This window comes from Drosophila arizonae, chromosome 2 (genome assembly GCF_054131065.1).
Source record: "Drosophila arizonae isolate 15081-1271.41 chromosome 2, UAZ_ARI_1.0, whole genome shotgun sequence".
NCBI lineage: Eukaryota > Metazoa > Arthropoda > Insecta > Diptera > Drosophilidae > Drosophila > Drosophila arizonae.
In genome coordinates, this window is record NC_142922.1 from 28,100,070 (window position 1) to 28,114,680 (window position 14,611).

Below are 14,611 nucleotides of genomic sequence, written 5' to 3' on the forward strand. Positions count from 1 at the left end.
ATCATCATGTCTATCATAAGGCTACAATTAACTGTCGAACGATCTTTGCTGTTTACTTCATGAACTCTCGACTTTACTGGCGCAACCAAGTCAACTCGACTGACTGTTGTTATCGCTATCACGGCAGTTCCAGAGACTGTGCGGTGTGGTGAATCTATCCTTACGGCTGATCTTCTTTGCATGGTTAACATCGGCTTCAGCTTTTAACGACTTCTCCTATACTTCACTACCATATATTATGATTGTATTTGTCGCTTCCATCTGGAGTCTTTGTTTTCCTGGCATTGATCTGTCAAAACTTGCCATCATATTTATTATAATTGTTATTAGCATTGGCACTAGTATTAGTATTGGTGTTAGTATTACTCTTAATATATGTTTTCGTATTATTATTGTTATTATTAGTTTGAATTAATGTATCATTGATGGAATTATTAGTAAAATATTCATTACATTAGTTCTAGTATTAGTATACATATTATGTTATGTTATTATGATGTGCTAAAATCAATAATTGAATATTTGCTCTTATTACTATTACCATTATTGGCTTGTATCATATTTGACTTAATAATATCTAATTATCAACATTCAATTAAACACCCACAAAGTGCGCAAACGGGCTTCCCCTTTGGGATTGAATTGAATTCAATAAGTTGGCCATCATATATGTACACATATGTAGCGTGACGCTATCATACCTCATCAACAGGTACTACTATAATTTGCTGTTTCGACTGAATACACGCTACACGATATTAGTTGTATCTAATACATACAAATAAATAGTCGAAAAAACAGTACAACCTTGAAATAATATTCACATTGTAATTTGAGATATGTGGAAAGCTTTAATACTTGTAGTTTATATTGACAGTTTATATAATCTTGGTTAAATAACTAATCATAGCTTTTAACCGCTGTAATTGTTGTATTGACGAGGCCTTATCTCAAATGTAATATCACTCGTCATATATCAGTCAACAATTACGTGGGCCATTTGATTGTAAGCCTGTTGGCTTTATAATTAATTAAATAAAGTCAGCTTTTAAAATATGCCGTTGAATATCGAAAACAGGTCAGACAAGTCAATAGTCCACTTATATGCATACGCATACTACATTCCCTGCATTCCCTTTCATGCGCCAGTAATCATAGATTGAATATTAAATCTATATTCCTTGATGGGCAGTTTATTAAATTAATTATTTGCACCTCAGCTGACGGTCAGTGGCGAGCTAATTGAAACGAGTCGACTGTTTTAATAACACTAATTGCCTGCGCTAATGATCCGCCTGAGCCCTAATATCCTAATACAAAGAGCAGCGCATGCAACAGTTTCCAATCGAGTGCAAAACGAACAAATTGAGCACTTGTTACTTCGAAATCACTCAATGGGAGCGAGAGAAACTGCTTTGCACTGCTGCGAGCCTAATCTTGGCGGATAGTCTGCTCTTTACTTTGTTGAGGGCTTGAAAACTATGCTAAAATTAGTCAGGCAGGACTCAAAGGAGTGTCTATGTGAGCGCACTGGCCACATTAGAGTTTATAAATATAATGTGAGGCTTACCCGAACTGAATGTCACTCGCATCAGTTTGACAAAAATAAATATAGTTAATATATACAGACATTCATGCATAGATATGTGTGCATATTATTTTGGCACACATTTTGAGCTCTAAACTTGTCGCAAACTGTTGATTAACATGGCTTCCGCTTCGAAAACATTGTGCTACAAATTGTTGCACATACGCCCCGTGCGACAATATATAAATTGCAAACAAAGTGAAATATGTGCGTAAACAAAATAAAATAACTTTAAAACCAAAACTCAAACAAATCAACAACAAAAAGGCAACTGCAGTGAAAACTATTTTGTGTGCTCGTGCTTGTGTGTTTTATTGTGTGTGTGTGTGTGTGTGTGTGTGATCACATGCTATAAACAATAAACAAAAGGCAACAACAAGAACGATAACGTTTAAACAAAACAACGGCGCCCAGCAGAGACAGCAAGCGAACTCACTCGAGCAGACAATGCCATGGGCATTTGAGTGCGAAACCAGGCAGCGCACACTCACACTCACACCCAGTCACACTCGCACACATTGAGAATATCACTCGTACGACCGGCCAGACTAAATGAGTGTAAAAATTGCGGTTCTCTGTGTGTGTGCGTGCGATACGTACATACGTCCGAGCGCTCGAGCATTCGAGCGGCGAGCGCTCGACCACTAAACTTAAACAGCGCCTACTTCAAATGCTTCAGTAGACGCGCAGCCCCTGAGTATAACGCAAGTCAAGCCCGAGGCCCCAAAGCCGGCGTTCATTCAATCTCAATCAATGAGGCGCAGCAGCACAACTAATTAAACGAGAGACGACAAAATCCGAACGAGTGCAAATTTCAATCAAGTAGCAAATTCGAAAGCCTTTGCAATAAGAAAATAAGTGAAACGACAAAATCAATCGGGCATTTCAAACCAAGACGATAGCCTGCGAAAAGGCCACGTTACGCATACGCCGCGTAGGCGTTTCATATTTTTTATATGCCACTTGCCGCTCGTAATTTGCCATTTGCCACTTAAAACAATTTGACCTGTCACGCTGATATCTATTGTGATTTAGAATTGTTTTTCCTGTTTGTGTGTGCGCGCGTGCGTGTGTGCGTGTGTGTGTGTGTCTAATTGCCCAGAGGCAAGGAATCAAATTGCGCTGCATTGGCGAGCTGCTGCAAAGCCACAAGAGAACATGTCATTCGATATAGCCATCGCCGATCAGATGCGCATTGCATTGAAGTAAGTGAATACAAATATTTATATATGACATTAAATGCATACATTTTCAAGCAAAGCTTCGGTAAACAATATTGAATTTATATTTAGAAATACATTATTTACATAACACTATTACCAATGCTAGCTACAAATATTTCAATTCAAATGAACACATCTTTAATTTATATATTATAAATAAATTGTTTTTTTATTTTTATTTATTTATTTATTTATTTATTTATTTATTTATTTTGATGAAACATATTTATCATAAAATTACAAAATCTATCTATAAATATTTAAATTGCAATAATAAAAATATATATGTATTAAAATATTATTATTAAGTATTAACAAATTTGGTTAATTTTTTAAAATGATAATATATTATTTCTTATAAGTTAATTGGTTTTCCAAGACTCAATTACACATTTTAAATACAAATAAAATATCTCTCTACAGATATTTTGATCAAATGTCAGTCAAGTTATGACTTAAAAATATTTACATTTTTGTTTTAAAAATGAAATTGAAATAGAAAAATATTACATTTAATTAATGTAATAAAATAATATAAAAAAATTTTAATATTAAAATATTATTATTAAGTATTAACAAATTTGGTTAATTTTTTAAAATGATAATATATTATTTCTTATAAGTTAATTGGTTTTCCAAGACTCAATTACACATTTTAAATACAAATAAAATATCTCTCTACAGATATTTTGATCAAATGTCAGTCAAGTTATGACTTAAAAATATTTACATTTTTGTTTTAAAAATGAAATTGAAATAGAAAAATATTACATTTAATTAATGTAATAAAATAATATAAAAAAATTTTTTTAAATATTATATTAGACTTAGAATTTTCATAATACAAAAGTTGTCTACTAATATTTCAAATTAAATATTTAGTATATAAATTTAAAGTTGTTTAATATTAAAACGTTTCTTCATTTATATTTAAATTCACAATTTTAGTTACTAAAAATAATTATAATTTTTTATATTCGATCATTAAGAAAATTCCGACTTCATTCAATTTGGTTCAATTTTTTGTTTCTGTGTTTCTTTTTTTTTTTTTTTTTGTATAATAAATAAATTATTTAGGCGATTTGCAAATGTGACTTCAATTTGTTCTGTGTATTTATTGATAAGAATTTTATCGTAGTTTAATTATAAAATAATTTCAACTGTATTTAGTCATATAATAGAAAATAATAATTTAGTCATACCCAGAAAACATTACAACTAATCTAGGTCACATTCATTAGTCTTTACGACATTAGACTTGATTATTGCACACTTATTATATAATAGAAACATTCGTGCCCTGTGACATTTGCAATCGATTCGCAAATAAAAATTGCCGTCTGATTGACTTAATAGGAGTCTATCGAATAGTTCAAGTGCGGATTGAACCTTTCTCACTCGCATGAGTACGGCTTATCGCCCATCAGTCAAAAAAAAAAAAAAAAAAAAAAAAAAAAAAAAAAAAATTAAAAATAAAAATAAAAATAAAAATAACTATAAATATAAATTTGTAGAGATGACTGCGTCAGAGCTTGGAATATTGAGCTTATCATCAGTTGGCCTAACGTAGCAGCCGTAGCAATCGCGGAGCTGCCACAGAGGCTGGGCTCATCGAGCACCGTGAATCCGGTTCATATACATACAGCTGGAGGTCTTTCTATATAAATCTGCATCCGCATTGTCTGCACTTACGTTTCACCTTGAGGATCCGGCTGATTTTGAGCCGGAGCGAGCGACCGATAAGATCGTCACTATGTCTAGTCTGACTGTACTACAGTGAACTTTGTTCCCAGTGACCAGTCAGAATGAGTAAACGTAATTTGAAAAGGTTTACCAATGTTTCTTGTACGTAGTTTTTATCAGCTGTCAGTCTAATTATGTGCTATTATTATAGAATATGTATAGCAATGCGAAATCGGTTGATAAAGGCGCACTCACTATGGCTGAGTAAGTTTTGCTTGAACACTTCGCTACATAAATCAAAAGTTTAGTTAGCTTATCAAATGACACAGCCCATTCTATTATCAACGCTGCCTTAGGCCAATTTATGTGAAATCGAACAGCAGTTGAATACGTTCTGACTAACTGGCCAAAGTCAAGATCACAGCGAAAATTCGCCATGCACACGTTTGGCTTACTTCTTCAAAATGTCAGGGTTGGCCTAGCGTAATTTTTGTAAGAAATCTGCCGACTCGCCAAACTGTGTCAGCAGCTCGAAATGTCAACAAACTGTTTGCGTAGATGCATAAAAAAAAAACGACAACAAAAAACGAGTCTTTGGCGGAGTTTTGGCCGGGGTTCAGTCAAGTTTTTTATTTCGCAAGACTTGAATACAATTTCAGATGGTAGCGACACTTAGGAAATAATTGAGAATTAACGCTTGGGTAATTATTCCAGGTATTCGTATAGTAACAAAACAACAGCTGCGAGCAGCAGAACTAATTTTTACACATAGCCTCAGTGCCATTAAATTGAATTGTATTCGTTTTAGTAATACATTTATTTTATTGGCTTGCTTAAAGCTGAGCATTTTCTGTGCAGGCGTGTGTTTATTGTATAAATAATTAATTAGCCAAGCAATTTGAATAATAAGTGCAAGTAAAATAATTCGAGTCGAGGCATTACGAAACACTTTTAATATTCATTATTAATGTAGGGAAATAGCTTTTCATGAAACTTAGAAATTTTTATTTGAATCGTAATATAGTTTGCTCAATATTTTGGCTTTAAATGCAAGAGAACTAAAAGCTGTACACATTCACGAAAGAGAAATGGGCATATTGGTGTTGTGTAATGTCCATCCTGCTGTGTGTCCTTCTATACATCCATTTGCCCGTCCCTCTGGCTGTCCACCTTTTTGTCTGAATGCAAACCATTTCGTCACAATTGAACTTGGAGATTTGCAGCATTTACTAATTTATGCCGTTGAATTATATACTCAAGATTTGTAAGATTGTCAAGATTTTCTTTAGCCATTATGGGCATGACAAATCGAACATGCATTTTCCGGTATCTCTAAAGCCATGCAAGTTGAAAACAGTCTATTATAGGCAAATCGGGAAAAACTTTATTTTCTATAGTCTTAGAGCTAGGAACTCAAAATTTAACAACTAAAATACGATTGACATACTCTATTGGTATTGAAATAATACAAATGGGGCGTGGCAAATCGGAAAATGTATCTAGCACCGTTTGGGCAGTGAATGAGCATTCTGTCGTCGGTAATGCCCCACTGCAGCGTCTTTACTTGAAATCATTATAACTTTGTCTCTTTGTACAGCTAGGGAGCTAAGTGACTGCAGTGGCAAATTCAAGCTAAATTTTTATTTTCGATTTGAGCAGTAAAATTCGCAGCTTAACCAAAATTTGGATAGCTTTATATTGTATATTTTATTTGTTAATTATTTTCTCTTGCCGTCGACCTGTTTCTATCGCAATAAAACGGAATCACACATCCATTAATAAATATAAAAATAAAAATAATAAATTGAATATTATAGTGGAGCGTATTGTGTCTGGAATCGTTCTTTGGCGAAATGAAATCCATCAATGGTTGCCAAAATTGCAAGCGATTTCAGACTTTGCATTTGCATTACTTTACACATCGCTGCACGAATTTGATAAATGGCTACAAATTTGTTCAGCCACATTTTTGGCAGCCAGAATAAAATGTGCTGGGCCAAAATGTCATTGACCTGCAGTGCGCTGCAGTCGAAATGATGAATTGAAATATTGATTGATTTCGGATCTCTTCCACTCGTTTGAGTTATGGCACACTTATTTTAATTGAGGCATGCATTTTCTAAAAAGCTAACGCATTGCCAGCTAATTGACAAGGAATTTACAAATTCTCGGCGATTGTCGTTAAGCTTGTTTAGATGGCAGCAGACGAGGCTGTTGAGGTTGTTCGTATGTTAATATGTATATATAAATTAACTTTATTACAAGGGTATTCATCATTTGGAACTCTAAATTTGCGCTAATAATCACAGACATTTCGCACCTGCCAAACGCTCAGACAGCAGCCAACTAATGCTGTTGACAAAAGACTTCCGCTGCTGGTGCTCGGGTATATTTATTTTAGATATGTTGTATGCACGTTTGATTAGCACACTGTAAATAATTTATGTGGTTAGTTTCGTATGCAAAGTCAATGTCAGAGATTTCTGTGAGCGTCGGTGCTTTGTGATTTCAATTTCAATCGGCATGCAAATCGCCAGCAGACCCAGAAGCAGATGCGGCCCGGCTATGGGATATTGCGTCTCGACTGCCGCATGATTATTTTCATTTCAGACGGTCATAAAAATAAAAGTTATATGAATATATATTTACATATATATAACAGGCATACATGTATCGGGGCTATATGTTGCTCAGCTTGGAATAACCAGTTCTATAGTCTAGCGCAGGTTAGTTTATAGCTGTGAGCTCGTTTATGTAGCCTACGCTGACCTTGAGCCTGGTGAAATTCTAGAATTAATGCTTGCAATTAGCGCGCACTGTATAAGTGTTGTACAATTCACACAAAGTGCTTAGAAGAGTTTTTAACTTGAATCATGAAAATACCCTCAAGGTTGCGCTCTGCTCTGTAAAAATAGCAGAAGAAGATGATGAACTTCGCCGGCTGCTAATTAATTTGTTGCCTACGAGTGATTTGTGTGAGCAGCAAATCTCTTTAATATTTCCATATCTGAAAATCTCTATCGAGGCGCCGCGGCCTGCTGTGGATCGACTCTCGCATCGTTTGGCTGGCACGTTTTCTAAATGGAAACGCACTTGAAATACTTAATGGGGGCGCTCGCTCTCTGGCGTTTACGTACGCGTAATACCCTGTTCTAAAACAACAACAACGACAACACGTAAAGCGTTAGACGTTACTTGCTTTGTAGTGAATTTGTTATTTTCAGTAGATTTGATAATTGGTTTTATTTTGATTAGAATTTCAGGTAGTGTTTGATAGCATTGATAAGACGCTAAATTTTTGCTTTGTTCATTAAATATCAACAAAATTGCACTCAGAGAGGGACAGAGCGAAAAGGGAAAGGAATTAAGAGAAACCTCATAATTAAAAACAATTTATTACGAAATTATTGAAAATTCCCTTTTTTTCCTTTTCAAAGTATATATTGAATTTACAAAATAAAATAAAAAGATAATTAATAATTTTATTAAACTCTAGTAAATTTCTCTTTAAAAAAATTTTAAAAATTAATAAATGAATTAATTTTTCAATATAATCATTTGTTACTAGTTAAATACAAATTTAAATAATTTAAAAGAATTAAATTAATTTAAAAAAATAATTTAAAAGAATTAAAATTATTAAAAGAAAAATAATTAGTTGAAGTCTGAATAGTATTTTCAGATACAAATTAATTGAATAAATATTAAGGTAAATTTTTAAATTTTCCTTAAAAGTATTTTAAGAGAAAATGTAGATAAATAAAATACAAAATATAAAAATTAATTTTTATATTAAAAAATATTAGTGTGTTTTCCATGTTTTGTCTTCCATAAAGTTAATCAGGCTTAATATTATTTAAAATTCAAGGCAAATAGTATGCAGCACGCAATTATTTAAAAAAAAAAAAAAAAACATTTTTTTTTTAAATTGCAAGTAGTTTGACAATCTCTTTAAACGATTATTATAATTATTATTATTATTTTTTTTTAAAATAATTAATTTTGATAACATACAATCTGTTTTGAATTAAACATATATTGAATTAAATTAAGTACATATGTATGTAACTAACCTACGGCTATTAATTAAGCAACTCACATCGATATATGGTATATATAAGATATAAAGTAAATTATTATAATATTCGTTAGTTATTCTAAGTCCCGTTTGTATGCCACCCGCTGATGAAATCATTTGAATTTCTTCATGTGGTTTGGCTAGTGCTGGCTATGGAGGCCCGCGCAGTGTCTATTGAATGTTTACAAACAAAGCAGGCGAATGTTTTTTCAAACACTTGGTCAGTTTGATTGGCTGGAAGTGCACTCACCTGTCGGATGGGAATTGCATTAATGATGCTCACCTCTGTTTATCTCTTACTTCTAGCTATGTCAAGTTTAAGACAAAGCAACAGCATTTGCGCAGCAACGATAAGGTCGTAGCGGACACGGTCTATGGCCGGGTGAAGGGCGTGAAGTGGCGCTCGGTGTACGGCCCGCACTACTACAGCTTTGAGGGCATACCCTTTGCCAAGCCCCCGGTGGGGGATTTGCGCTTTAAGGCGCCCGTCGAGCCGGATGCCTGGACGGAGGTGAGGCGGTGCACGCGCGTACGCACAAAGCCCTGCCAGGTGAATCTGGTGCTGAAGCAGGTGCAGGGCAGCGAGGACTGCCTGTACCTGAACGTGTATACCAGGGAGGTGGGTCTAATGAATAGTTTACTTCAAGGTGAATCTAGATTTCATTGACGTTGATTCTATTACAGCTGAAGCCGCAAAAGCCGCTGCCCGTGCTCGTCTGGATCTATGGCGGAGGCTTTCAGATGGGCGAAGCCTCGCGAGATCTCTACAGTCCCGACTACATCATGATGGAGCACGTGGTGCTGGTGACCGTTACATATCGCCTGGGCGTACTGGGCTTTCTCACGCTAGACGACCCCGAGCTCGATGTGCCCGGCAATGCGGGCCTCAAGGATCAGGTGCTCGCCCTGCGCTGGGTCAAACGAAACTGTCAATTCTTTGGCGGCGATCCGAATAACATAACCGTCTTTGGCGAGAGCGCAGGAGGCGCCTCCACGCACTACATGATGCTCACGGAGCAGACACGGAATCTCTTTCACAAGGCTGTGATGATGTCCGGTTCGGCTCTGTCGCCCTGGGCCGTCACGCCCAAGAACGACTGGGCGTACCGCCTGGCCAAGGCCACGGGCTATACGGGCGAGCCGATCGACCGGGAGATATTCAAGCATCTGCAACAGTGCAAGGCCAGCAGCATGCTGCGCATGGCCGAGCACATTGTCACCATGGAGGAGCGGCATCAGCGCAAGGTCATGTTCTGCTTTGCACCCACCGTCGAGCCGTACGAGTCCAAGCACTGTGTGATACCAAAGCACCCGCTCGAGATGATGCGCAACTGCTGGGGCAACGACATACCCCTGGTCGTGGGCGGCAACTCCTTCGAGGGGCTGCTCGTCTTTCCCGAGGTGCGCAAGTGGCCCGATCTGCTCTGCGAGCTGGGCGACTGCGAGTTCCTCACGCCCGAGGATGCCGGCCTCGATGCGGACCAGCGCCGAGCCTTTGGCAGGAAGCTGAAGTCCTCGTACTTTGGAGACAACGAGCCCAGCCCAAAGACAATACTACAATACTGTGATGTAAGTAGATCTAGATAATATATAAATATATAGTAGATCTAGATCTAGATAATATATATGGTAGGAGAGTATAGACATAAATGGCTAAAGATCAATAGGAAATTGGTGGAAGAAATGTAAAAGGCGAAGGTGAAATATAGATTGGTAGATTTGATATAGTTGAAAAAAAAAGTTGCTTGATTGATATGGAGTAGCTTGTGCTCTTTCGTTGATTTGTTTACCAAGTTATAAATAAATTGGGATGCCGTATAAATGAAATTTTCGGCATAGTAGGATAGAGTTGGCCACATAAGAGTAGTCTAATTTAAAATATATTCGAAATTCCGCTATACTACTTCAAGTCTGAAGCTCTTATTGAAGAGGTTATCCCATAAAACGAGCATTTACTGGGGATACTCAGAGCAGCTCAATGAACCCGAATGTTGATATACAGTCGTGTTCATACAGAGTGTGTGATGTGAATGAGCTACATAGATCAATGCTATACACAGCTGATTCAGATATAATATTGAGGTACAATAGTTTATTCACTCTCTTCTTCTGATTATGTTTGCCTTCGATGAGGAATACTCAGAGTGGCTAGAAGAACTAGATGGTTTAACGACCATTGACGCAAAATTAAGCTGAATGCTGTATGCAGATGATTAAGATATAAAAGTCTATGCGGCTGTGTCAGCTATGCAAAACTCAGATGAGTAAGTTAGAACCATTAATGCCTCACACAGATGAGCAGATGAGTCTGATAATTGAAATATAAGCCTTTATGCTGAGCTGCTGTCTTTCGCTGAGTCTCTTCACAATGATAAGGGATACTCACAGCAGTTTGAGGCATAATCTATGCTCCATATATATATCGATGAGTGAGCTATATCCACATAAATTGAGCTGTTGGTAAGGGCGACGTCTTTTAGAACCCATTGAAAATGAGAAATCATGCTAAAATATATATCACAAAACTATATAACAGGAGGAGGCATGACAGACCCCATACAGTATAAACATTCATGATCAAGGCGATCTGTCCGGTGGTCAGCTTGTCTGTCCGTCCGTCCTTATATATGAACGTGTCGATCTCTGAAGATTTAAAAGCTAGAGACTTGTTTTAATATCCGTTTCCTATTATAGGAACAGGTGAACATTTATTTTCTTATAAACAATTAATCTACATTGCCAATTGCTCCCACGGCGTGTGATTGGAGCAAAGGACACAAGTGTTAATCGCATGTCCCTAGACTCAATCGCTTTCACATTGGGGCTGGTCGTAAATTTCATGTTAATGCTTAAACATGTTGGACACGTTTCATAGCCCAATATTTGTATATTGCAACTGATTCAAAAGAAATAGAACTAGAAGAATGGCTTGCGAGATGATATTTAAATATAAATCAATTTGAGTGCTGCAGCCCAGCATACAAAATAAATGCTGAGAATTAAGCTGTATATATTTCCACCTGTTCTACCTGTTGTATGCGCAGTAGCTATCAAAGAGCAGTAAAAAGATATAAATATAAATAATAAATACAATAAATCACAACATTAAAGCATACATACGTATAAACAACATATGTATATACATATACCTGAATTTATAAATTCATTTTACTGCTCTTTGATAGATACTGTGCATAGAACAGGTAGGAATATATACAGCTTAATTCTCATCATCCTCCAATCTCCCTCTCTCTCTCCCTCCATATATATAAATATATATGTATATTTACCCATATTCAAGTATTAAGATGTCTGGCTTTAATCCATGCACTGAATTTATTACAGCTCTGCTCGTATAAATATTTCTGGCACGGCATCCATCGCACCCTGCTGTCGCGCAGGCGGCACGCGCCGCAAGCGCCCACATTTCTGTATAGATTCGATTTTGACTCGGAGCACTTCAACATAATGCGAATTATTACCTGCGGCCGCAAGGTGCGCGGCACGTGCCATGCCGATGATTTATCCTATTTGTTTTACAATGCGGCCGCCAAAAAGCTGAAGACGCACTCGGACGAGTTCAGGACGATAAAGCGTCTGGTGTCCATGCTGGTGCACTTCGCGGCGACCGGCAAGCCCAGCATCGCGCTCTATCCGCAGGAGGAGCCGGACGGCAAGGCGACTAGCGTACAGCCAGAGGTCTGGCTGCCCATATCCCGGCAGGATGCGGTCTTCAAGTGCCTGAATATTTCAAAAGATGTGCACGTGATTGACTTACCTGAGGCCGACAAGCTCTGGCTCTGGGACAGCATGTACGCCGACAAGCAACTATTGTACTAGAGACCAAGCATCGCCCCCATCCAGCCGGCTCTCCACTCTCCGCTCCACGCCAACCTAATATTTACGTATGTAGCTTTAAGTCATGGCCCTCGGCTTGGCCCTAAATGCACAGCAAAACTGTTTGCTTTGGCAGCAAATGTAAATTTATATATATAAATATTTTTATACACACTCACACACTAGCACACGCACACACTCAGAGATACATTCATGCGTGTGTGTTTGTAAATATGAGCATATTTTTTATAAAGTCCTTTTGGCTATTTATATTCCGATTGAGTTATTATCGAATGGCATTTTAGTGTAAACACAAGCCCATTTAACCAAATAGAAAAAAATCAATGTTTAAGCTTTAAATTTGTGTATATAAGTAATTATTTATGCATCTAGATTGTTTAGACTTTATTACTATATTATATTTTTAATATCACATTAATGCGTCGTATACGAATAAATCGAATATATATATAATTATGTTTTGCATCTTGAATTTTTTATTTGCTCAGCGAAACGTACATACATGCATACATACATACTCTTCAGTTGCTTCAGTCCAACCAATTGGAAAAACCCAAGCGTAAAGTATGCAGCGCATTATTATATTAAAAATTCCTAACATTTTCAGACACCTACACACACACACATACTTACTGAATACACACTTTAGCTGTCGACAGGCCAAAGCTTACATATTCCTTTTTCACACACACACACACTCTTGCTTACATACATTAATATATATTCACTTCTTACATTTAAACGCAGCTTGATTTTAACGATATTTCTATGCTCTATCAAAGCACAAAGGGGCTTTAAGGATACCCCGTATGTCTTATTAGACATACTATATAAAAAAATAAATAAATAAATATACAATAAATAAATAAATTTTAAATATTAAATAATATAAATAATAAAATTAATTTACAAAAAAAAAAAAATAAATAAAAATAAAACTAAAAAAAAAAAAATAAAAAAAATTGTTTTGTAAATAAATATACAATAAATAAATAAATTTAAAATATTAAAAAATATAAATAATAACATTAATTTACAGAAAAATAAATAAAAACAAAACTAAAAAAAAAATTATAAAAATTGGTTTTGTAAATTTTTATTCTTTTACTTTTATTATCATCCATCAATAACTATTAAAATTATCTTTATTATGATTATTTTATTTTTTATTTTATTATTTTTTTGACTGTATTGTTCTTGACTCTGTTTTCTTTTTTTTTTACTTCTAATTATTATTTAATTAATTAATTATAAAAATTCATTAAAATTGGTCTTTTAAAAAAATGGTATTATATACGTTTTATTTATGCTTAAGCACAGCATACAGCAAAGTCCTGTTACCCCATAAAATGATTAATTATTGGCCCATTTTCTCTCTCTCTCTACCGAAGCAACATTTGGTAATTTGTTTGTGCTGCGTTGTCTCTCTGTGGCAATTTGAAAAGTTGTTTTGTCTGGCTTAAATTCAACACACGGGCCACATTTGTTACCTGGACGCCGCGCCGTCTGCCGGCATTAACTGTAATTAACAACTTACACGTGCTACACATGCACTAAGCCGGCCGACCTTCGGCCCCCAAAAATGGTGCTCATATACATATTTGTGTCGTGTATATTTCCTTGTAATTATTATTTACAGTTGCTTTGCAAATTGCCAAAATTTCAATGGGCGTGGCGCGCTCTTAGGCGCTGATTGAATGCCATTCGCTGTATAACCGCGGCCGCCTGAAAGTATGCAGCGCTTTTTGACAAACATTTTGCTAATGGGAATTTGAGTGTGGGCTTTATATATGATAATAGGAGTTGACTAATAAGCTAACTGCTGTTTACATTTCTGTTTAGTGTCCTCTGTACTTTAAGCTAGGCAAAGAATGCTTTGATTGCTATACTGAAAACTAAGCAAAAGCAACTATATTTACTTGATATATACTAAATTATAATATAGACAACTTTAATTTTGATATTACGATGAGATTGAAGTCACTCGGCTTAAGCTGCCTCGTCATCCAAGTTAAACAGGCCTTAACTATGTCAAAAGCTTATACATTACATTTAAAATCCCAGACAATAGTTTTTTTTTTCAACTTTTTGTTTTATTGTCACGTGTGTGGGCGTGTGGGCGTAGCGGATGATACTCGCACACACACGCACACTCACACGCACACAGCAACACTCGTAGAC

General features: G+C 36.0%; 1 protein-coding gene across 1 annotated transcript; it reads left to right on the forward strand.

Annotated features, from left to right (window-relative positions):
* Positions 1-2,243: 2,243 nt before the first annotated feature.
* On the forward strand, positions 2,244-12,886 carry alpha-Est8 (alpha-Esterase-8). The gene is made up of 4 exons (XM_018019119.2): positions 2,244-2,793; positions 8,879-9,191; positions 9,257-10,141; positions 11,918-12,886. The coding sequence occupies exons 1-4, from the start codon at positions 2,747-2,749 to the stop codon at positions 12,410-12,412; spliced, it is 1,740 nt and encodes a 579-aa protein (XP_017874608.1). The 5' UTR covers positions 2,244-2,746; the 3' UTR covers positions 12,413-12,886.
* The last annotated feature ends 1,725 nt before the right edge of the window (positions 12,887-14,611 follow it).

Excerpts from the sequence above, each read along its gene's own strand:
- alpha-Est8 (XM_018019119.2), top strand. The coding sequence starts at position 2,747 with ATGTCATTCGATATAGCCATCGCCGATCAGATGCGCATTGCATTGAA. Across the intron at positions 9,192-9,256 it reads TGAACGTGTATACCAGGGAG|CTGAAGCCGCAAAAGCCGCT; the intron begins GTGGGTCTAATG and ends ATTCTATTACAG. Across the intron at positions 10,142-11,917 it reads CAATACTACAATACTGTGAT|CTCTGCTCGTATAAATATTT; the intron begins GTAAGTAGATCT and ends AATTTATTACAG.